The sequence below is a fragment of the Cydia splendana genome, chromosome 26, assembly GCF_910591565.1.
Source record: "Cydia splendana chromosome 26, ilCydSple1.2, whole genome shotgun sequence".
In the NCBI taxonomy this organism is placed as follows: domain Eukaryota; kingdom Metazoa; phylum Arthropoda; class Insecta; order Lepidoptera; family Tortricidae; genus Cydia; species Cydia splendana.
Window position 1 is genome coordinate 7458299 of NC_085985.1, and position 26386 is coordinate 7484684.

At 41.1% G+C, this 26386-nt stretch overlaps 1 protein-coding gene across 1 annotated transcript in view; it reads right to left on the bottom strand.

Moving 5' to 3' along the window:
- Positions 1–4630: 4630 nt before the first annotated feature.
- LOC134803442 (ATP synthase subunit beta, mitochondrial-like) overlaps positions 4631–26386 on the bottom strand; it is a 30052-nt gene continuing 8296 nt past the window's right edge. The window contains exons 5-15 of the mRNA XM_063776260.1: positions 26230–26307; positions 24544–24726; positions 19483–19620; positions 17813–17910; positions 16342–16440; positions 15091–15249; positions 12293–12415; positions 11366–11578; positions 9936–10055; positions 8470–8541; positions 4631–7787 (exon numbers count right to left, since the gene is read on the bottom strand). Coding sequence (XP_063632330.1) covers positions 7683–7787; positions 8470–8541; positions 9936–10055; positions 11366–11578; positions 12293–12415; positions 15091–15249; positions 16342–16440; positions 17813–17910; positions 19483–19620; positions 24544–24726; positions 26230–26307 — 1388 coding nt within the window. The 3' untranslated portion in view covers positions 4631–7682. The remainder of the gene's footprint in view (positions 7788–8469; positions 8542–9935; positions 10056–11365; positions 11579–12292; positions 12416–15090; positions 15250–16341; positions 16441–17812; positions 17911–19482; positions 19621–24543; positions 24727–26229; positions 26308–26386) is intronic.

Here is a 26386-nt window from a genome sequence, read left to right on the forward strand (position 1 = left end):
CCAAATCCAAACAGTGTCAGATTGTCTTATTTCCGTCAGTCAACAGTCAATGTCAACTTGTCAGTGTCGAAATTTAATTCACCCCCATGTCATGTCCAGCCGGACTACTACCGTGGTCTCGACGGGAGTACATCGTTTATTCTAAAACGTAGTGATTATAATTATTCTCTTTGGTTTATTCTTGCTAGAGTTAGACCAAGATAAGTCTGCAACAACTACGTGTGCTATCAAAACCGTCGCAGAATTGTCTTGGACTAACTCCAATCAAGTAATCATGTATAGAGTCCTCCTAGTGAATATTGTATTCTTTGCTAGAATGCATTTTTATTTTATTTTATTTAAACGTGTCTGCACACCAAAAATTTAGTCGAGTAGATTAGTAAGAGTGGTGGGGGAGCCTAACTCGCCAGAAAACATAGATTATAATGGATCCACTTGACTAATTCACTGACTACCTAATCTACTCGACTAAATTGTTGGTGTTGGGACACGTTATACTCGCCACTCGACTAAATTACTAACGTAGTCCGAACTAGGCTTTAGTATGGGGACTGATGTCACCGCGGTTAAAAATGTGTGAATTTCAACTATATTTACAATATTGTACGCTTACTCACACATAGACAGTGTACTTAGACGTGCGATCTTGCGCTTTAGTTGGTACACACTTGGTACACACACACGCTAAATTGATGGTAAAAATGACAACCGAAAGGGTAATACAATATTATTTCTCGACCCGTAGAGTCTGGCTAGCCAAAAATTGTTGACAGATATTTCGCTGTTGTATCACCAATTGTCTATGATTAAAAAAAAAGCTAAAAGTCAGTTGTCAATTTATGTCACTAATTCAAATTGTTTGCGGTTTTTTTTTTAATTTATTTATTTAAGGTCGCTTAAACAGCTAAGGTCATTAGCGACCACAGTATACAGTTGTTTGCGGTTTATAAGGGGTTTATTTTAAATAATATTAATAATGTCTATACTGAGTGAGGTTCGCAAACTATTATTTAAGCTCGTAAATAATTACGACAATGTGCGAAGTCAACGTGTAGCGTTGTATAACGAAAAACTGCAATGTTTACAACTCCTAAACAAATGTAAACAAATTAGGAGGTTGGTGCTCTATAAATATTTTGATACTTAGCATTTAGCATATTGGCATAGTACTTATGTATTTTTTTGGTGATGGGTTAATATTACGGTATTATCGAGCTAGGTCTTATTTACGGGGTCCCTTTGTTTCCCATAAAGTTTTAAGTCATAATGTATTGTTTGTCATATTATCTTTAGTCATAAAACTGAAACCGTTAACTTTTCAGGATTTTCCTAAGGTTATTCTATAGATAGGTTAGGTTAGGTTAGGTTTGTTTTATGGCAATCCTGAAAAGTTACGCGTTTCTGAGAAAAACCAATTATGACTAACGAAAATTCGGACAAACAATACATTATGACTTAAAACTATTTGGGAAACAATACAGACCCCTTATTTACACTACATTTCATTAAGATAAGATAAGACCTTTATTTGCATACCAGTATGTTACATATAGGTTACATAATGGACCCTGGAAGGGTATAACAAAACATTGTTCATTAACTACTTATTACTAATTCCAACCAAGAACAAAAAATATTTTAAGTTAATAAAGAATAACTTAGCATCTTTTTGTTATAATTATAACTGTACTTATGAACTAGAATGTACTAAACCTTTATTGTTATATATTATCATCCTCCATAAATTCAGTTATTGAGTAGTAACATTTATCCAGCAGCTTACATTTATGAAGCTTATGAAGTTTGAATCTGATTTTTCAGTTTTTAAATATGTGGGGATATTATTATAATTTTTATGGCTCTGTAATATGGTCCGTTTTTCGCCTTGTTACAATGGTATATGGTGAGAAAGTGTTAACATATGTGTTTATCGTTGACTGTACTTTACACAGTCAGTGGTAGAAATTATGTTAGCTGACTTTGAGGGCACATCAACGTATATTTAACTTATATCCTTAGGTACCTTACGTGTGCACAGAAAATCAAAAATATTTTCTAGTATCAAAACTATAATTCCTACTACACAAAGTGTGCCCAGCCCAAGATTTTTTGAATTTCCCGCCTAACATTTGCGTAATATTTCAGTAGCCAGACTCTACCAATAATGCGCAGCCATGAATCTAGTATTTTAACTGGATAAGGCATGATGGGTGGGGGAAATGAGCGAACGGGATAGTCTTATGTATCTTTCAGTAGGCGTAGCAGCGAAAGCGCTATTATTGTTTGTCTTTGTCACAGTCTCACTTTTTTTTTATTCTCCACCATAAATTAGTATGGGTTATGGTGGGCAACAAATAAATTCGACCAATCATAGTGTCGCATTGCCTATGTTTTGTCCCTCATGGAGGCACGCGTATACCACTTCTAAAGGATCCTACTTTCTATGTGCGCAGCCCAATATTTGAAAGAAATTAGTGGATGCGGATTATGAGGTCGTACATTATTGCCATGTAAAAAGAGTGGCTTCGAATTATCGCCCCGGACCAAACTTGCGCGGACCGAGAATGCTCAACACAATAATTCACGTACATCATGGACGCCAATTATTGGGCTGTACAGTCTTCGTTGAGCATTATTTGGCTGTGCATTAGTGGCTTCCATGAATTAGGGGCTACCGCGAAAACCGGAATTCGCAAATTGCGGGGATGTTTCCCTTTTACTCCAATGAAGGCGTAATTAGAGTGACAGAGAAAAATGACCGCAATTTGCGAACTTCGATTTTTGCGGTTATAGCCCTTAAGCCCCCTCCAGACTATGCGCGTGAATTGCGGGCGAAGCCGCGAACGCGAGTGTGGAGTCGATTTAGCTGTCTGCGAAAATCTATTCGCGCACGAGTGTGGAGGAGGCTTTATACCAACCTAAAGTAGCTAACACACTATCGCACCGCGATAAGAGATATCTCTTTCTCCCTCTTACTTATGGGTGCGTCCCACAATGACCTTGGTGCGGTGCGATAGTGTGTTAGATATTTTATACCAAAGAAAGGCCACAGAATAATTAATAGTACTACCGTACAGAAAGGAAACTTCCTACAAAAACGAAGTTTGACAGCGGTTCAGGGTCGAATCATGCTATCCCTTTCTAATATATGGCACTATCCCTTTCGGCTATTTAGGGTTGTCAAAAATCAAGTGATTATCTTATCTGTGGTCGTGCACGCAAAAGGAAGTCAAGGGCCTAATAATTGCTCGGAGCAATGCTGAGCCGAGCGGAGCCGAGTTTGACCGAAGTCAGGAGTTTCGCACCCCTGGAAAGGCCTTATACCTCCCTTATACCGTGCCGTTTGTGTTTAAAATCGATTAGCTCGACGAGCTTACGAGCTGTGACCGACACACGAGCCGAGTCACGGTCACGAGGCGAGAGTGCAATCATCAACCATTAGTGTAGTAAATAAAGGTAGTGGATCCCGCAGTAATTCCTCAGCCAGAAAAAACTTTACAGTATGATAAAGTATCAATAAATAAAAAGTATTGTATAAATTTCCAAAGAATAATAATAATAGGATTTAAGTAAATACCTAAAGTCTTAAATCGTTAATATCTTTTTACGGAAAAATGCTCCGTTTAAACTTTCTTCTCCGGACATATTCATGTAACATATTCACTATTGCAACAATATATGAAATATCAAAAAAAATATCCACGTAGAAATACCAATATTAACAAAATATAATTTTTTGGCGTGTGTTGGACCGGAAAATTGCTCAGTCTAATTTTTTCACTGGAATGCCATTTTATTGCCGATTTATACCTACAAATTGAAAATCTAAAAAAGTTACCATGTAACTATACTTTTTTCAGAAATTGCCTTTTTATTCGCTGTGGAAAATTCCTCTATCCATTTTATTTATTGAATTAAGTTCACAGTTTTCTTTCCATTCAACTATAAAAACATCCAAAAAAATAACGAGCGTATTAAAACTAAACATATCGGGAGCAGTGTATAGGGAGCGGGGTGTACAAGGGATGATATTTCTTATGGATATATTGGATTTAAGTATATACGTGACTACTTAGTATATAATTAAAAATAAGTCAGGCTGAGAAATTTTCCACTCTCAGTTTTTAATAGTTCTAAAATACATAAACTTGGGTATGCATTTTTTTGGATGTTCTTACCCACTACGCCAAATTATATTCTAAGATCATATAAGAAGGAAAAAATGGCAGAGCAATTTTCCGATGAAAATGAGCGTCAAAAAAGGAATTATAATAAAAAAAAATATTCTCATGTTTGACAAGTTTTAGATTTTTTTCTAGTATCACATACTGATACAAATAATTTATTTGGTAAAATAATTTTGGACGGAGGAATTACTCGGTTCAATAAATAAACAGATTTGTATTTTTACGTATAAATACCTAACTTAGGAGTGTTTTTTTTTTGATATTTATATGTTAGTTAATAGCTCATACTGTACAATAACCAAGCATAATTTCATCATGAGAAATTAATGCATGGGTCTCCATACAACAACTTGCTTCATTTACTACACTACATGAAGTCCATGACTGAATAAATCTCAAGTGGATCTGTACAATTTAATTGATTATATAAAATAAAACAAGTGTTATGTAGAAAACTATCTTTAATTAAATAGTAAAACCCCATAACATATTTGATTTGTTAGACAATTTTCACAAAAGCATATTTTCCGAGTAGCGAATTTTCACATCGCATTTTATCACGATCGCAAATTTCATTAATCGTCTTTTTTAATGCAGCGATTTTTCATGTAGCGTTTTTCAATGCTCGTATATTTTACCAGTTGATCATTATATCACAAGCAAATATTTCCAGTAGGTAAATAGCAAATATTTAAATAGGTTGACCATTATAGGTACCAGAACCTTCCACTAATTCTACCAGACATTCATTAAGTCAAATTGATTTTAACTAATATCAAAAGCTAATATCAACCATTCGGTTGCCTTATTTATAACTAGGTCTTATAGGCCGTTTCTCACATAGAATCACAGACATAAAATTCGCGCTCGCGCTTGACAGACAGCAACAGACTTCTGACTCCATTGGTAGACTTTTACCTAGCCGCAATAAGTTTAAAAAATGCCCCGGGGGGTCGATGGTACTGACCTTGAAATGCTGTTTTGTTTTCATAAGTGGGTACAGTTAGACCAAGCTAAGTTGGCAGCGATTTTTATAGCCCAGACGGTGCAAGTGTTATTTAAACGTCATAATTTCATAGAAGTTTGACGTTTATAATATACATGTACATGTGCGGGAGGTGGCGAGGCGGAGGATTGGTCTAAAATGTCTAAATGTAATTAATTATATATTTTTACAATTTTTTTTCCCTCTAATCCGCCTCCCACATTCGGGGCATTTATTTTTTGCCCTGATACATTTCTTACAAAACATATGTCCACAAAATGTGGTTACAATACTCTGGACTCGGTCTAGTGAAAAATCCAAGTGCAACTAGTTTTATTACCCGCGCTAGATTAGATTGACGCGCTAATCTTGTACCTCGGCAGAGGGGAAATAGTGCGAATGCCGCCTCCCTTCCGTGTTGCTCGAAGCTCGTATACCCTAATTTTGGTTTCCCTATTATCGAATGGCCGATTTTGTTTTGTCCTAATATGTTTTTCCCTAATGGCTCTTTCCATATTGAGTATTTATCCTAATGTTACGTAGCATAATTCTTGTTTTGCCTAATTATTGTTAGGCCTAAAAATTATATATCCTATAACCATCATATATGTTACCTAATTTTACTTAGCCTATCGTTGCTTGACCTAACACTCGTATGCCCAAATTTGGATTCCCTATTATGGAATGGCCGGAATTTTTGTTCTAACCTAACCTAACACTTTTATGGCAGCAGTTCGTTTTTGCGAGGATCACAGTTCTAACCTAACCTAACCCACTTTTGTGGCAACAGTTCGTTTTTGCAGGGATCGCAGTTCTAACCTAACCTAACCCACTTTTGTGGCAGCAGTTCGTTTTTGCAAGGATCGTAGTAGTTCTAACCGAACCTAGTTTTAACAGCAGTTCGTTTTTAGGGTTCCGTACCCAAAGGGTAAAACGGGACCCTATTACTAAGACTTCGCTGTCCGTCCGTCCGTCCGTCTGTCCGTCCGTCCGTCCGTCCGTCCGTCCGTCTGTCTGTCACCAGGCTGTATCTCACGAACCGTGATAGCTAGACAGTTGAAATTTTCACAGATGATGTATTTCTGTTGCCGCTATAACAACAAATACTAAAAACAGAATAAAATAAAGATTTAAATGGGGCTCCCATACAACAAACGTGATTTTTGACCAAAGTTAAGCAACGTCGGGAGTGGTCAGTACTTGGATGGGTGACCGTTTTTTTTTTGCTTTTTTTTTTTCGTTTTTTTTTTGCATTATGATACGGAACCCTTCGTGCGCGAGTCCGACTCGCACTTGCCCGGTTTTACAATGGTCGCAGTTCTAACCTAACCTAACCCACTTTTGAGGCAGCAGTTCGTTTTTGCGAGGGTCACAGTTCTAACCTAACCTAACCCCCTTTTGTGGCAACAGTTCGTTACCATTCATTATGGAAAGTAATTGTAATAATAATTGATCAATAGGAAAACCCTTAAAAGCAATGAAAAAATTTTTTGGATTATATTTGTACATAAAAAGTAAATGTTATTTGGAAAACTTGTCAGTTAAAATGGATTTTTACTTTTTTTTCGTAAAACTTAGTTTTTGCAAAGTGTTACTTGTCACTTTTTGACATCTATCAATAAGGATATTTAGACTACGTACCATAGTAGCAACATCGCCATCATAAAGGCATTTTGCACTATGTAACAATAAAAACTTGTTTTTATTTTAATTGGGTTTAACTCTGAAACTAGCCGAATTTGAAAAAAGTTTATAGGACATTTTTGTCTCTAAATATGATCAGGAATACGCTGTTAAAATTATTCGGTTTCCTCGTGTTACACCGTGTATAATAAATGAGTTTCGAATCCTAAGTAAAAACTATGTTATTTCGAATTTAAACACGCTAATACATGAATGCATCATATAAAAAAAATGAATATGACCTTTTGTATTAAGAATTTATTAAGGATTATTTCTTTCATTGATACTTTTTTCCTATAATGTATACTTTCCTCAAAAAATGTAAAAAACTGTGAACCGGGACATATTTCATGCAAAAAGGGGGGGTTGCGTCAGGGGGAGGGGAAGGGACGCTAGTGTGCGTAAAGCACCATACCCTAAGGTATCATACTACATTCATAAAAGGCTGGCTATAATTAGTTTGTCTTCCCCATACATTAGAACACAATTTAACCGAATCAGGAGGGGCCAAACGACCGAACGAGACGCACTTATGGAACTCTCAGTAGGAGTAGCAGAGAAAGCGGTATTATTGCTTGTCCTTGTCCCACCATAAATTTAGTATGGATTATGGTGGGCAACAAATGAATTCGACCAATCACAGTGTCGCATTTGCGTATGTTTTGTCCCTCACAGAGGCACGCGTATACCACTTCTATACGATCCTACCTTCTATGCCTATTGCGCAAGGTTTTCGGGAGAGGGGTAAGCTCTTAAAGGCGACTCCGGTTATTAAATGCTCTCAGTCTTACAAACTATATAAACAAAACAGCGCCATCTGTCGGCTGCTAGACGTTCTTGGCGAGCTCATGCGACTTGGCGATGACGTCCTCAATGGTGCCGACCATGTAGAACGCCGCCTCTGGGATGTGGTCGAGCTCTCCCTTCAGGATCTGTGATACAATAAATTAAAATATTCTGGGACAATCTTACTAAAATCGACCTTAGCCCCACAGTAATAAGGGTGTGGGTATTAGACAACGATATTAATGTTTAGGTCAAAGTGAAAAAAATTGACTCTACCACAAAATATTTAAACGCCAACCGTTTAAAATTTTTGTGGTTGTGATTTCGGGGTTGACGTCATAATAAAAGTTGCTCACTATGACCTAAACATTAACGGGTTTTAGTTAAAACTGCCTATGAGTCTGAATGTACATTAAAATGTACATATTCGTTGCAATCTAATTTGAACCTTTCATGAAACAGATAAAGTAGCTTTTCTATTGATTCATAGTGTTTTAAAACAAACTAAATTCGTTCCAATTTACTTATAGAACAAGGTTCAAATTAAAAATTGGTAAACCGTTTTATGGTGGGTCATACGAGGTTAAAGCAGCTATATTCTGTATCTTTAGGTATTTAAATAAAAGTAAACAAATTCTATCCTCAAATGGTTCCATTAGCCAGTTGAGGGTAGATGAAAACATTACATGATCAAATAAAGTAGGTTAAAGTCAAGTCGTCCAGTGACTGATCCAGGCGATTTTGTATTTGGTTTGGTTTACTTTTATTTAAATACCAAAAGATACAGACTATAGATATAGATGTAGAACTCAGATTTGTTAAACTTACGCTCTGAAATCCTTTGATCGTTTCCTCTAACTTCACCAGCTTGCCAATATGCCCCGTAAATACCTCGGCCACCTGTTAAATAATAATTAAATTACGATATTGGGATAAATTCTTACGTACAGGATATACCCAAACGGAGTAGCCATTAACAGGCGTTTCCGTCTGTCGAAATTAGGCGGCCAATGGTCATACACATTGTATGGGCTGACGTTTATCTGACATGGCTATTTTTACGTTACGTATACATTTGACGTGCCCCTCCCCCGCAAAGATCGGCAGACTGTTTTGTACAGAAAATTACAGACAAGGCGTCTCCGTTTGGTTATATCCTCTAAGGTAAAAATAGACATAAGGAGAGTAGGTATTCCTTTCGAAATCGGTTTAGATTGAGACATTAAGTTATGAATCTGTATAACTTTTGGGTTCTGTCTGACTGATCGTGATCGTCTGGGTATGTGCAGGATAGCGATGCTGTCCTGGTTTGTAAACTGTAGTCCTACTCTTACATACAATTAGACAGACTTGGAAGTGCTAGAGGCACAGAATGAGTAATAGTACTGCCATACAACAAAGAAACTTCCTTGATGTTGTACCTAATGTATGTTTTTTACGCCAAATAAATATTTTCTATTTCTATAAAACCGAAGTTTGGCAGCGGTTCAGGGAAGATTTATGCTGTCCCTTTCCAACTATCCGTTTCGGCTGTTTGGGGTTGTCAAAATTCAATTCATTATCTTATCTGTGATTGTTTGTACACGCAACGGAACGTCAAGTTTTGCCAACCCTAATATTGCTCGGAGCAATGCTGAGCCGAACGGAGCCGAGAACGCCCGAACGCTCTAGTTTCCTACCCATGCTAGAGGTCTAGCCGCCTTCTCTCTCTCTCTATCTCACACACACACAGACACACACACAGCGACTTATAGGCCCCGTGCATGAAATATAGGGGGCAGCATAAGAGCCGACAGATTTTTGGCGCGAGGCGTAATGTGTCGTTTATGCTTCCGATGTAGCCCACAAGATGGCAGAACCTACTATGCACAAGGAAATGTACCGACGAGAACGGTAGATGGTAGCACTTGCTTTGGCAATGTACATGTGCACATATGCTTCCGATTCAGGTCACACGATGGCAGACCCTCCAACGCACAGGGTCCCTATAGGATTTATACGTCCGTCCACAACTGGCGAATGCGCTGCAAAATCACCATCTAGCTAGGCTAACTCTGCACTGTTTTTGATAGCACAGAGTGTGCAAGTGTTATTTTAAACGTCATAATTTCATAGAAGTTTGACGTTTGAAGGTTCCAGCCTATGTGCGTGAATCGCGGCGCGACGTCGCGGAGCGAACATATCGCGACGTTGACGTGACTCCACACTCGCAAACTTTCACACGGCGATTTCGCAGTTTGTTTTGCGGCAACATGGCGGAAAAGAAAAGCTAGTCCTGTGTAGTGAATATGGACCTGGAAGGGCTGGGACAGGAACCGCTGGATCTTGCGCGCGCGCGCCACAGTGAGCTTGTCGTCTTCCGACAGCTCGTCCATGCCCAGGATGGCGATGATGTCCTGCAGAGACTTGTAATCCTGTGAATAAGAGTCAGAATCTTAGAAGAATGGCTGTGATTACGATAGCTATCTGCCGTGCCGAGTAATCAGTGGCGGATTTGCCCTAAGGCCCAGTAGGCCAGGGCCTAGATAGAGCGGCAAGATATTAGGGGCGACAGCAAGACGGCAGTCTATAGATGGGTGCTGAGAAAGGGGCGGCTAGTAGTTACAAGGTCTGGGGCCTAGGGCGGCCAAGACTGCAAATCCGCCACTATCGAGTAAGTATAACAAACACAGCGGGCACAGCCGTACCTCTTATTATTGAAGACATTCAGGGCTTTTCGACTCCCCTTTACAATATGGATAAATAAGGTTGGCTGTGCTTGCTGGGATTAACTATTTAGCAGCTTTGCCTGTTTTTCAGTACAGAGGAAGAATTGAGTCAAATGAAACTATAAAGAGCAGAGATTATAACATCACCATTCTCCAAGACAGATGGACGCTACAGAAGTTTTTAAGAACAGCTTAGGGCTGTAAAATTTTTACGTGGTTCTACAAAACTCTTATAAAATGAGAATTCGTACAGCCGATAAAATCTGATGTTCATTCATTGCACGATAATGGCAATACCGATATCAAAAGTCTATGCTAGATTAGAATTTCAGGATTGGATTTCTGAGATCTCGGCCTGTAAGGTCTAGAATATCTCAGACCTGTAATATCTTCTGCACGCCGCGCGCTACTCCGTAATGCTCGGCGCCGATGATGTTGGGGTCCATGACGCGGGAGGTGGAGTCGAGCGGGTCCACGGCGGGGTACACGCCGAGCTCGGCGATGGCGCGCGACAGCACCGTGGTGGCGTCGAGATGGTCGAACGTGGTCGCTGGCGCAGCGCTGGGCCATCGTGTAGAGCTATATTAAATACCTGTAATATCTTCTGCACGCCGCGCGCTACTCCGTAATGCTCGGCGCCGATGATGTTGGGGTCCATGACGCGGGAGGTGGAGTCGAGCGGGTCCACGGCGGGGTACACGCCGAGCTCGGCGATGGCGCGCGACAGCACCGTGGTGGCGTCGAGATGGTCGAACGTGGTCGCTGGCGCAGCGCTGGGCCATCGTGTAGAGCTATATTAAATACCTGTAATATCTTCTGCACGCCGCGCGCTACTCCGTAATGCTCGGCGCCGATGATGTTGGGGTCCATGACGCGGGAGGTGGAGTCGAGCGGGTCCACGGCGGGGTACACGCCGAGCTCAGCGATGGCGCGCGACAGCACCGTGGTGGCGTCGAGATGGTCGAACGTGGTCGCTGGCGCAGCGCTGGGCCATCGTGTAGAGCTATATTAAATACCTGTAATATCTTCTGCACGCCGCGCGCTACTCCGTAATGCTCGGCGCCGATGATGTTGGGGTCCATGACGCGGGAGGTGGAGTCTAGCGGGTCCACGGCGGGGTATACGCCGAGCTCGGCGATGGCGCGGGACAGCACGGTGGTGGCGTCGAGATGGGCGAAGGTGGTTGCTGGCGCGGGGTCCGTCAGGTCGTCCGCTGGCACGTATACGGCCTGGAATTTATGTTTTATTTTTTTATATTTCAATCCGGAGGTCGCGGGGTCAAATCCTGGCGCGTACTTTTTCGGAACTTATGTACGAAATATCATTCGGTGAAGGAAAACATCGCGAGGAAACCTGCATACATCTGCCAAGAAATTCAAAGGTGTATGTGAAGTCGCCAATCCGCATTGGGCTAGCGTGGCGACTAGCCCAAGCCCTCTAGCGCACGAGAGGAGGCCTGTGCCCAGCAGTGGGACGTATATAGGCTGAAATTATTATTATTATTTTATTTTATTTTTATATTAATTAAAATAGGTACTCAAGCCATGCCAAGCTGTGGCGGTAGACAACCAGCTTATGAAATAAAAATGTAGAATTTTCAAATCAGGTCCACCATCTGGGTGCCATGAATTGAAATTATAATATTCCTTGTGAATTGTGACTCAAATAGGTACCTTTGTCCCATGCATCAAGACGGTTTGTTTACAGGTGGCCTACCGCGAAACGTGAAAATCGAAATTTTCGTTTATCTGCTTCTCTATCGATCGAATATGCAAGAGTGATAGAGAGGCAGAAACCGAACTTTAGATTTTTGTGTTTCGAGGTAGGTCCTGTGACTGTGCTACAGGCTAGTGACGCCCTCTACGCAGAGTTTTGCGTAATATTCCCTATTGTAAGGCAGCTAAAATAAACAGATACCTATCCAGAAATCGATAAGTCCATACCTGCACGCTGGTGATAGAACCCGCCTTAGTTGTGGTGATACGCTCTTGCATGGTGCCCATGTCGGTGGCTAGAGTCGGCTGGTAGCCCACCGCAGACGGAATACGGCCCAGAAGCGCCGACACCTGACAATCAATAATATTTTCACCACACCAGCTCGGAAAGGCTTACTTTGCACTTCAAAAACTGATAGCAAAGTTGCATTTTATTCATATGTGAGGCAAAGTACCTATTTTGCAAATTTTGAGTTGCTTTCTTATGTTTGCTGGTAGAATTGACTTTTAAATGATGATTTTGGATGATAAATATTGAATAACATTCATTTGGATTTGATTTGGTTTGATTTTGTTTGATATTTTACATTTAATATTTGCTTCGGGTTGGTGTGGTGAAAAATATTGTGTTTCACTCGGGGGCAAATTTTGTTTAACCCTCGTGCTTTGACACCCTCGCAACGGTCATGAAACCATTTTTCGAACCACGGTTCAATTTTGGAATCTTTCGCTTGCTCGGGTATAAATATTAGCACGAGCGGTTAAACAACAACTTTGCCCCCTTGTAAAACAAAAACTATTACAGTACAATAGTTATCAGCGGATAACAAGCGCTGGTGGCCTAGCGGTAAGAGCGTGCGACTTTCAATCCGGAGGTCGCGGGTTCGAACATTCGAACCCCGGCTCGTACCAATGAGTTTTTCAGAACTTATGTACGAAATATCATTTGATATTTGCCAGTCGTTTTTCGGTGAAGGAAAACATCGTGAGGAAACCGGACTAATCCCAATAAGGCCTAGTTTCCCCTCGGGGTTGGAAGATCAGATGGCAGTCGCTTTCGTAAAAACTAGTGCCTACGTCAAATCATGGGATTAGTTGTCAAGCGGACCCCAGGCTCTCATGAGCCGTGGCAAAATGTCGGGATAACGCGAGGAAGAAGAGTTATCAGCGGATAAGACCTTCAGTGGATTCTCACGAATTGCCTTATTTAAGAGTTAACACAATATATCTTATACGGCAGATCTCAAAGAGACCACATGATCGTCGGACGTATTTGTTTTCATTCGTACAGTCGTCATCAGATTTATCGGAGCGGCCAAGAAGCTCACAAATATCTGAACACGCCTCTATTGTCAAGGCGTTAGAGCGCGTGTTCAGATATTTTTGAGCACCTCGGCCGCTCCCATATATCTGATGGCGACTGTACTTAGTAGAATGGACATTAGTTACCGATGTGTGCTCATCACTAATCTTTTAAGTGCTACCTAAATGCCACGTGTTACCGATGTGTAGTAATGATTGTCCGATTATCATTAGATTTAGGTAGCACTTAAAAGATTAGTGATGAGCACACATCGGTAACTCGTGGCACTTGACAGTTTCTAACAGACTAGTGATGTGACAATATTCTTCCTATACGAGTCGAGAAAAAGAAACCACTAAAAAAAGGAATTAATTAAACTAATATTGTAAGTGCTACCTAAATGCCACGAGTTACCGATGTGTAAATTCATTACATAATTACGTCCATACATTCCATGACTCTTCTCTTTCCGAAAAGTCTAAGGGCTCATTTAGACGATGCGAGTTTCATTACATTGCGGTTTTTGATCGGTCGGTTGAATTGGACGTAACGTAACCAACAGTCCGCAATGTAACTAAAATTGCATGCGAGTTCGCGCGCCGTCTAAATCAGCCCTAAAGGGGCCCACTGATTAACAGTCCGCCGGACGGAATCGGCCTATCAGTTAGAACAAAAAGTTGACAGTTCCAAACAACTGACAGGCAGATACCATCCGGCGGACTGTTAATCAGTGGGCCCCTTATCAGTGTGGGCGAATGGTACCTCGGAGCCGGCCTGAGTGAAACGGAAGATGTTGTCTATGAACAGCAGCACGTCCTGTCCCTCTTTGTCGCGGAAGTGCTCCGCGAGCGTCAGTCCGGTGAGGGCGACACCAGCGCCACCTGTCGACCTAGTCAACACACGGGACACGTTACAACCGTACCTCGGAGCCGGCCTGAGTGAAACGGAAGATGTTGTCTATGAAGAGCAGCACGTCCTGTCCCTCTTTGTCGCGGAAGTGCTCGGCGAGCGTGAGCCCGGTGAGGGCGACACCAGCGCCACCTGTCGACCTAGTCAACACACGGACACGTTACAACCGTACCTCGGAGCCGGCCTGAGTGAAACGGAAGATGTTGCCTATAAACAGCAGCACGTCTTGTCCCTCTTTGTCGCGGAAGTGCTCGGCGAGCGTCAGCCCGGTGAGGGCGACACCAGCGCCACCTGTCGACCTAGTCAACACACGAACACGTCACAACCGTACCTCGGAGCCGGCCTGAGTGAAACGGAAGATGTTGTCAATGAATAGCAGCACGTCCTGTCCCTCCTTGTCGCGGAAGTGCTCCGCGAGCGTCAGCCCGGTGAGGGCGCCGCGACACCAGCGCCACCTGTCGACCTAGTCAACACACGGACACGTCACAACCGTACCTCGGAGCCGGCCTGAGTGAAACGGAAGATGTTGTCAATGAATAGCAGCACGTCCTGTCCCTCCTTGTCGCGGAAGCGCTCGGCGAGCGTGAGCCCGGTGAGGGCGACACCAGCGCCACCTGTCGCCCGAGTCTACACACGGACACGTCACAACCGTACCTCGGAGCCGGCCTGAGTGAAACGGAAGATCTTGTCTATGAACAGCAGCACGTCCTGTCCCTCTTTGTCGCGGAAGTGCTCGGCGAGCGTGAGCCCGGTGAGGGCGACACCAGCGCCACCTGTCGACCTAGTCAACACACGGGACACGTCACAACCATACCTCGGAGCCGGCCTGAGTGAAACGGAAGATGTTGTCTATGAAGAGCAGCACGTCCTGTCCCTCTTTGTCGCGGAAGTGCTCGGCGAGCGTGAGCCCGGTGAGCGCGACGCGTGCGCGGGCGCCGGGCGGCTCGTTCATCTGGCCGTACACCAGCGCCACCTGTCGACCACATACTGTAACATCTGTGGTAATTGGGGTCCCTTTGTTTCCAATAAAGTTTTAAATCAATGTATTGTTTGTCATACTATCGTTAGTCATAAAACCGAAACCGTTAGCTTTTCAGGACTTTCGTAAGGTTATTCCATAGATAGGTTAGGTTAGGTTAGGTTTGTTTTATGGCAATCCTGAAAAGTTACGCGTTTCTGAGAAAAACCAATTATGACTAACGAAAATTCGGACAAACAATACATTATGACTTAAAACTATTTGGGAAACAATAGAGACCCGTGGTAATTGTATCCGAACTAAATGTATGAATTCAGCATAGAACGTTGTAGAACTCATCTTTAAAAAAAAGTGTAAGGTCAAATAGGCGGCCCGCCCTCTTTAAAATAGTAGAAATAAAATAAAATGGAACTAAAAAAAATCCATACAAAATTTTGCCATGTTTAAGCATTTTACGTCAAAAATATGACATTTACGTAGAAAGTAGGGCCCTCAATCATTTTCTACAATAAGTACCTCGCTGTAATATCTAAACCCTTTTCCAGGCATAGTACGATTTATCGACCACATACGCGCCACTTGAATTTCAACTTTAGCATTCCGATTTAAGATTCAAAATAGATTGCACTTCCGGAAAATTTTAGTTGTCTTCAAATGAATCATCAAAGCTGGATTAATTGGTACCATTGACCGGGGTGACTTTCAAATGCAGGGGCGACTTTAAAATTCTAGTTTTTAAGCCATAATATATATTTATGCGAGATTTTTTACAGTAGGTGAATATGAATAAATAGTAATCTAACTAGTTACAGGAACATTTTCAGTAAATAATGAATAATGGTAATTCTATGGCCGTTTTAAAATCTATCAAAGTAACCCCAAATTTTACAAAGTCACCCCGGTCTACGGTATATATTTGGATTTTTCGGGAAAACCTTGTAGATTGGTGCGGCCTGGAAAATGGAGTGAGCAGTCTATGTATATGGCGCAGTCAGTAGGAACTCCAGATGTCAAATTGTTTGTAGAAACTGAAACAGACATCACACCTTACGATGTTTTATATTGTATGTGTTACACTTGTTATACCTTCGACGTCTTGTAGTCTTCCTTGATGACCCCGCCCACTTTCATCTCGTTGTAGAGGTCGTTGCCCTCTCGGGTGCGCTCCCCCACACCGGCGAACACCTGCCGACACGTGACAATCAATAAACACCGCTGCGACCATAGAAGTAGGATCCTAAAGGCCTCTGTATATATTGGGCCAGCGTGGGCCAGTCTAAGGGACGCATTTATGCGTTAGACGGAGCAACTGATATTGCTATCTCATTCTACCGCATGGTTGCGTCCCTTAGACTGGCCAGCGTTGGCCCAATATGTACAGGGACCTTAAAAAAGTGCTATACGCGTGCCTCCGTGAGGGACAAAACGTACGCAATGCGACACTGATTGGTCGAATTTATTTGTTGCCCACCATAATACATACTAAATTTACGGTCGGAATAAAAAAATTTGAGACTGTGACACAGAATAAATAATAGTACTACAAAAGATTCTCTCTCTAACAAAACGCGTCTGTTACTGTTATGGCAGATATGACCGCTAGGTGGCGCAAGCGCCACGCGTGGCCTATGGCTAGCCACCAAAATTGGTGTGGGACGGATGTACAATGTAGCTACCGTGTTGCGACGCAACGAAATCGCGGAGTGAGCCACGCCTGACCGTGACAAGGAGAAACAGTAATAGCGCTTTCGCTGCTACTCCTACAAGATACATAAGACTATCCCGTTCGGTCATCTCCCCCCATCCCTCATGCCTGATCCAGTTAAGTATATACAGGCGTGGCTCACGCCGCGATTTCGTCGCTTTGCAACAGGTAGCTAAAAGTACATCCGTTCCACACCAATTTTGGTGGCTAGCCATAATTAAGCCGCGCGTGGCGCTATCGCCACCTAGCGGCCATATCTGTGCTGATCGTAACAGACGCGTTTTGTTAGAGAGTGAGTCTTCTGTACCTTAATACTATTATTTATTCTGTGGTATATACTAGATTAATGGCTGCGACGCACACAACGCACGTAATGACAGTAGCCGGCCATTTAGTAACGTGTCATCAATGTCATCTTGTTGAAAACATCAACTTAAAATATATACAGATGTAGTGCATAATAGGGAATATTAGGCAAAGCTATGCGTAGGTGGCACCTTTGTGGGACATACAGTAAACAAACCACATTGCCACATCACACGTCACGTCAATCACATGGAAATTTTGTTATCTAATCTCTCTATCACTCTTGCATATTCGAGCGATAAAGAGGCAGATAACTAAATTTCGATTTTCGCGTTTACCGGTAGGCCTTTGTTAACAACCCGCCTTGGTGCATCAATGTCATATTTTATTGTCTGTGAAAACTTGTCAAAAAACAGTTTAAGGCACAGTATGTATAAGTTAGTCTATGAATTTACTAGAGTCGGTAGTGCTGCACTCTGGCGGCAGAACATTGCAGTAATATCCCCTATTGTTTTTCGTCGTATTTTATCGGAAAGATTTGCTCACAGAGAAGCCACCATGCGCCTTGGCCACGTTGTTGATAAGTTCCATGATGAGCACCGTCTTGCCGACACCGGCGCCGCCGAACAGACCGATTTTTCCACCTGTGATAGGTTCAAGAAATCATCATCATCATCATATCAGCCAGAGGACGTCCACTGCTGGACATAGGCCCCCCCCAAAAAGTGCCACAATGACCGGTCTTGCGCCACCCGCATCCAGCGGACTCCCGCGACCTTTACCAGGTCGTCAGTCCACCTTGTGGGGGTTCAGGTACAAGAAGTAGCCTACAATTATTGCGCGAATCGTTACGACGTTTCGTTAATATTCATAAATCACGAATAAGTAATTCCCAGTCTCTTAGAAATACTACAACAGCAGAAATCAATAGAGTACTCAAATGCCCTAGTGTTTAAACTGCTCTGCAATATTGACACTTGACAGTACTATACCCAGTTTGTGAGCATAAGCGAATCTAAGTTGAAGTAAATGTTAAAGCTATTTTAGGTCATAAGCGTTTAGGAATTGGTTGCATAATCCTTTGAAGAAAGAAGCGGTAAGAAGGAGCGCTGGTAGCCTAGCGGTAAGAGCGCGCGACTTTCAATCTGGAGGTCGCGGGTTCGAACCCTGGCTCGCACCAATGAGTTTTTAGGAATTTATGTACGAAATATCATTTGATATTTACCAGTCGCTTTTCGGTGAAGGAAAACATCGCGAGTAAACCGGTCTAATCCCAATAAGGCCTAGTTTACCCTCTGGGTTGGAAGGTCAGATGGCATACGCTATCGTAAAAACTAGTGCCTACGCCAATTGGATTAGTTGGGATTAGTTGTCAAGCGGGCCCCGGGCTCCCATGCGCCGTGGCAAAATGCCGGAACAACGCGAGGAAGATGATGATGAATCCTTTGAAGAAAACAAGTAGACTTTTGGATTAAACGTCTCACAAAGTCTTAAGCGTTCCCCACACTCAGCCCATCATCACGCCGGAAAGGTTCGCACAATGAGCAAGTCACACACAGGTGCCACAGTGTAAAGGTAACAGTGGACCGACACCTTTGATATTTGCGTAAACGCCGACATGCACAGATCACAGTAGGGTTGTCACAAACTTTTAAAGAAATGCCCAAGACATACACTTGACTTACTATAAAATGGCGATGTATCCAGCTCGGGTGCACGCGACCCACCCCTCGCCCCTCGAACCACTGAGAAAGTGCTGACACGAGAAGAGCATTCAGGAGGGCCAAGACCCGTATATATAATGATCATGATCAGAGGGCGCAGCCTGGTTCCATTTTTATCGCCTGTCACTTTCCCACTTACACACTTGTCAGAACGTGACAGGCATGGTGACCAGCGATAAAAATGCGACATGATGCGCAGGATCACCTTTGACGTAAGGCGCCAGTAGATCGACGACCCTAATGTGGCGAGGATTTCCTGTTCAACTGACATCTCCACGAAGGGCGGGGCGACCGGGGCGTCCGCGTGTAATGGGCGCTAACACATCAGTCTCTATGATGGTGATTACCTTGACGTATGGCGCCAGTAGGTCGACGACCTTAATGCCGGTGGCGAGGATCTCCTGTTCAACTGACATCTCCACGAAGGGCGGGGCGACCGGGGCGTCCGCGTGTAATGGGCGCGAACACATCAGTCTCTATGATGATGATTACCTTTGACGTAAGGCGCCAGTAGATCGACGACCTTAATGCCGGTGGCGAGGATCTCCTGTTCAACTGACATCTCCACGAAGGGCGGGGCGTCCGCGTGAATGGGCGCGAACTCGTCCGTATCTATGGGACCTCGCTCATCTGTAACAATACGGTATTCACTCGAGGTCTGTAAAAGTATTGTTATTTCCAGAGTTCGGACAATTTATCGCAAAAATAAATATTGTATGGAATAATGGAACATGATTACATATCTTTTAACAATTTTGAACTGCAGTTTATGAGTATAATCTGGAAATTTTATAAAGATACTGTGTACATAATATCAGTTTAATAAATCTTGTCCTATTTTGAGATATAAATGATTTTTGATGGATTTGTCCGATCACTGGTTATTTCATGGAACAGACACGTCTGATATTGTGAGGTGGGACGTAAATACAAACAACTGCTTGCTATGATATCAGTATAATGCGCGTCAAATGATACATGTGCAGCCTTATATACTCTAACACTGTATATGTGAGGGTAAGGCACACACTACACCTTCCCTCCTGGAGAAAAAAAATAGATTACTGTACTTAAAACAGAAAAACGATACTCTATTTTTTTTTATAAAAAATAATTTTATATAAGAAAAGAAAGCAAACAAAAAGGTAATAAAATAGGTAATACACATTTTAAAAATAAAATACTTAACCTCATTAAGAAAAACACATTAAATTCGTTAGGTTTAAAAGATGCATTAAGTACTTAGCTATTAATAATTTCAACACATTTCTTTGAAATACATTTTGGTACATTTTTCAATTTATAATATAAAAAAATTAAGATATTGACCCTGGAATGTAGATATTGACCTCGAGTTAAAAAATAAATTCTGCATGTACGGGATACATTTTAGGTATATAACTATGCATCTTTCAAAAATTATAATTATTTCTAACTAAGAAACTTACTACCTAAAATACATTTAAAAACGAACCAATAGGCTCGAGTCATCTCGAATTTAGTTTTAACATTAAAAGAAAAACACACAAAAGTTAAAGTTACTTAATAGGTAGGTAAATACTAAATAGACAATTAACAATAATTTTAATGTTTACAGAATATAGGTACATATCCAAAATTCCAATCCCTGTATATTTATCTATACAGTTATCGTTTACTTGTTAAATGCGTCCGTCTACATTAATGTTTCATCGTTCGGTAGGTACCTACGTACATCCTTAGTTGTTCTTCGTCATAATTAAAAAATTAGTCAATACTCGAGTTTATTATATGATATATCCGTATATACGTATGACTTGCAAGTCTATCCATTTTTTTTTATATATTTATTTAAGACGTCACTTTACTACTTACAGTATTTTTTTTATAAACACTTGAAGTGGGCATTTTATATGCATCACTTTTGGCAAGGGTACACAACGCTTTTATTCACGTGGTCGGCCGACCTTAATATACATTTAGTTATTTGCTCAGGATACAAGGATATCTTATTTTTGCGCGCGCACACATACATAATATATTTATATTCACATTCAGGCAGTTCTTTTAACACATCCTTACATTATAACCTTCCATGTGTCCAAGGAGTCTCCACAATTGATACTCGACCGAATCATGGTCAGACATCCAAGGATTCCGTGCCTGCCTTGTATCCTGGCGTACCCTTGCTATACCGTATCGCTCAAGGCCGCCTCTCGGGCCACCGAAGATGCGATAGGCATTTTTATTTGTCAATTATTTACTTTCATTTTTTTTCACTCAACAACAAACAAAAAATAACAACACTCAAATGCAATCACTTAACTCACATCAATGAAAACGTCAACAAATAAGAATTTCAGCAACTCTTAGTTGATCAGGCTAATCGTCCTTTGAAAAACTTATCCGTTTCAGTTTTCCCAACCACTTTACTAACGTACTTTCTCAACAACAAACTATTTTCTTTTCAATTAAACAATCCAAGACCAAGCTATCCATTATTTCACATTCAACACCTTTCTGAAACTTCCATAAACATTCAATTACTTATACCTATACATTATTAAAACTTGCGATCCTTGAAAACCATCGTTAATCTTTACAGTATCATGCCCATATCTATAAAAACTGGTCTACACAAACTCTACGATTTCGCTATTTAACTATTAACTCATTCTTCATAAGTAGCTATGTAATTGGTGTATAGTTCTTGTATTATTAACTAATCTAGTCACTCCTTGAATAATATGTCACATCCACGTTATTATAAATAATAACACATGTATAAGTCTGGTACACAAAACCTTTTTTAAAAATCTTAAATACGATCAAAAACATTTGTATACTAAAATACCAAATCTATGTAATGGTTAAAAATCGGTGTGGTCTCTGCTAGCAATTAATAAGTATCATTATGACAAAATTGATAAAACTTAAATAATCTAAAACTGTGCACAATGATTCATTTTAAGACACCTGTGACTGAAATTTGAGATGTAATAACATACCCTCTGCAATCTGCATACCAAACCGTTTACGGGAACGCTTTCGCAACGCCGCGCTATATTTGTATTTTACACCTAATACTCGTATACTGATTTACAACGAATGATAGTATATATCTTTTAGTCTTTTAGGCACGTTATAAATAACACGATAATATAAATAAAAAAATAAAAAAAAACATGTACATATGGCTGGCAAAACACTGTGTTTAAATGTATATAAAATTAGATCACAAAAAAAAAACTATTTATAAAAGTGAGAAATATAAATGTTTATTTTCAACTAACCGTCCTTTTAACCATATTAAAGTTCTATAACTTTAAGCGGATATAACGATACCCTTAATATTAATTACTTATTATATTGGCTATAAATTTTTAAATTAAAATTGACACTCAATAAAGTACCTACACTAGTTAATTTTTCAAGTATCACAATTAAAACAATTATTTAGTTCAAAAGTTTACCTACAAAGAAATAAAATTCTAAAAATATTATATACCTACGTACCAACAATCATTTATTATAATTTTCTTATAATCGTAACCTAGCCAATTATTTCACGTCAAGCACCTCTCTGTTTGCGCTGTTGCCGCCGTACTCGTATCGTACCTCCTGCCCCGGGCTCGCCGTCCTAGTCCAGGGACACCGACAACTCCCGGCTGCATACTATCCCAAATCGTTTATAATCACTGTCCATTATTTTTTCACCGTCCGTTTTTAATGTAAGTCCAGTCTTAGTTCCAATTTGTAGGTACGTAATTAAAGTCGTGAATCACGTTCTTTTATTTAAATCGTTATTATGATAATATCTAAGTATTTTAAAAGTTCACTTCTTTGAGTCACTCCACTAATGTTTTTGTAATGTTGTTCACATAGTCTATTTATAACTGTTCTAGCACTTTCTTAATTTGGTGTTGATTTAAAAAATCAATTAAAGAAGGTCACATATTAATTTTCGAACGATCTTCTCTGGCTCGACCTTCACTGGCCGGCGCGGCGCGCCGCCAGTGCAGCACAAGGCTGCACTGGCAGGGTCGCCATGTGAGGTGGGACGTAAATACAAACAACTGCTTGCTATGATATCAGTATAATGCGCGTCAAATGATACATGTGCAGCCTTATATACTCTAACACTGTATATGTGAGGGTAAGGCACACACTACAATATAGAAAAACACCCTGGCCTGGTCTTGAAGATTTTTGTGATAAACGGGGAATTAAACATACATAATTTACTCCCCCTGACAACCCGGCGACTAACGGTGCTGCGGAGCGATTTTATGAGACAAAATACATATGTAACTTCGTATAAGATGAATAAAGTCTAAGGAAAAAAATACCTCGGTAATCAAGAAAAAGTCATTCTCGGATAGATGGCGCACACACCTTTAGCCTATGCTCGGCTAGATGGCGTGACGACACCGTTTCATATTTAACAATTTTAACACATAGATATCAGTGAATTTACATAGATCAAAATGATATAAAAATAATAAAATCATTTATCCATATGTATATACATTTTTTTGATAATTTTATACGTTGTCATTTTGAGTTTTAGTCGTGTGTCGATAGATGGCAGTAAATTTGCTGTGACTACAAAATTTACTATGACAGGACCCCTCTATACTATGTATTCTCTTTGGTTGAGACCTTTAAGTCCAATATTGCTAAAATTGTGGAGAGTGGAAAACCACTCAATTATGCAATTATATTAGCATATTTTTGTCAGATTATCAGAGTACACACCTAAATTATTATGAGAGCCCAAATTAATGACACGACGACCCAGAACCGAAGATTATGGCGAAGATTGACGAGGAGAGCCGACCGCAATGAAATGGGATGTGGCTAGGCAAAGAGAGAGATCAGAGTACACGTCATACGGCTACTGGCCAAACTTATATTGGGGAGAGAAAACAGGGGTTGTTTATCACTTTTGAGACCAACTCCAGTATTTCAATATTTACTTTTAAAACAAAACGAGGTGGTAGATTCATTTGGTGGGTCTAGAAAAACCGCGGGGCGCGCGCTTGCGTTTACACTCGCGTTCGGTTTGTCATTCAGTTACAAACCTTATACCTTATCTGTGGTCGTGGTCGTGCACGCAAAAGGACGTCAAGTGGCGCCAACTCTAAAATAATTGCTCGGGGCAATGCTGAGCCGAGCGGAGCCGAGTGTGCCCGACCGAAGTGAGGAGTGTCTCCCCACCACTGATATAGGTACCTAGAGACACAATTATTATTTTATTAGTCACTCACCAATAGGTTCCCCAATGACATTAATAATTCGTCCAAGTGTAGGGGCGCCCACAGGAATGGTGATCGGGGCGCCGGTGTCAATGACCTCCTGCCCGCGGACCAGGCCCTCGGTACCGTCCATGGCGAGGGTCCGGACCGCGTTATCACCCAGGTGCTGAGACACTTCGAGGATGAGTCGCGGGGCTGGAGGTGACAAAGCAAATTGCTCGGAGCTATGCTGAGCCGAGCGGAGCCGAGTTTGCTCGAAGTGAGGAGTGTCTCCCCACTGATATAGGTACCTAGAGATATATTAGTAGTCACTCACCAATAGGTTCCCCAATAACATTAATAATTCGTCCGAGTGTAGGAGCGCCCACAGGAATGGTGATCGGGGCGCCGGTGTCAATGACCTCCTGCCCGCGGACCAGGCCCTCGGTACCGTCCATGGCGATGGTCCGGACCGCGTTATCACCCAGGTGCTGAGACACTTCGAGGATGAGTCGCGGGGCTGGAAGTGACAAAGCAAATTGAAGCTTGGCAAAAAAGAGTAGAAATTAAAAAGTGGCAACACTGTAGTGTCGTCCCTTTCAAACCAATTTATATAAGAAAACGGGACGACACTACAGTGTTGCCACTTTTTACTTCTTCTACTCTTTTTTGGCAAGGTGTACACACAACCACGGTCATATTTGAATGAGAATGGTTTCTAACAGTTTTACGATTTTTATTGTAAGTAATTTGTAATTTATTTGCTAGAATCATGGTTAATACAGATGTTACATCGAAATATTAGTCCCGCACAATTCTGCCGACTTACGACGGCGTGCAAATTTGACTATACATACTTAATGACTAACGTGCATTTACACTAGCGTTTATTTCGGGGATCTCGGAAACGGCTCTAACGATTTCGATGAAATTTGCTAAATGGGAGTTTTCGGGGGCGCAAAATCGATCTAGCTAGGTCTAGATCTCTGGGAAAACGCGCATTTGTGTGTGTGTGTGTGTGTGTGTGTGTGTGTGTGTGTGTGTGTGTGTGTGCGTGTGCGTGTGCGTGTGCGTGTGCGTGAGCGTGTGCGTGTGCGTGTGCGTGTGCGTGTGCGTGTGTGTGTGTAGTGTGAAGTGATTTGAAACGGAAGAGATTGAGCGTTGAAAGATTTTAAATTGTTAACAATATATTCTATGAAATCGTTGAAGCATTTTGTGGTAAATTCTTTTTCATCACACTCGCTCAGTAAATGTGGAATTGCACGCAGGTTTAGCGGGAGTTATAGAAAAAGCGTTCTCCCTAGGGAGTTATGAAGTTTCTAGTGCCATAGTTAACAGTTGTTTGTCTTTATACTTAATTTTTGTATCGCAAGTGTGATGAAAAACATTGTGTGTAACTCGGGGCGTAATAATATTGCAAACTCGAGTCTATCTACTCTCGTTTGCAATATTCAACTTACGCCCCATGTTGCACAATGTACTATTGTAAGTAAGGTACCTATAAGCAGAGATTGTCATTGCTCGCAATAATGTGGACATGACTCCAAATTTCATTAAATAATTAATCATTCAATTGTTTTAATCAATTTTTTACCAGAGATTTAATTTTGTTCCCTAGTCAATAAATAGCACTTAAATATATTTTTGATATAAAACAATGAGTACTTACACAAAATTTGGAAAACATTCTGATTATTTTCTTCAATAAATTTACATTATAAGAAATCTTTGTGTTATTTATTGATTAGGAATCAAAATTAAACCTCGGTAAGAAATTAATTAAATGATTCATTATTTAATCAATTTTGGAGTCATGTCCACATTATTGCGAGCAATGACGCCAATTTGTCCGATCTCTGCCTATAAAGGGCCACTGGCACCATCCCACTAACCCGGGGTTGAGCGGTTAAACCGTTAACCCAGTGTCAAATTATACAGGTAACCATGGTAACTGTAGGTTTAACGGGTTAACCCCGGCTTAGTGAAATGGTTAAAGTGGCGCTAAGAGGGGGTTCATACTAACTTCTCCCGGGTACTTCAAGAGCGTTCAGAATCAGCGGGAGACCCTTCTCGAACTGCACATCCACAACAGCGCCGATCACTGTATAGACATTTTATTTATCATAAAATTCATGAAGTACACAACAATTATCTTAACAATTCCTCGCCAAACTGCGATT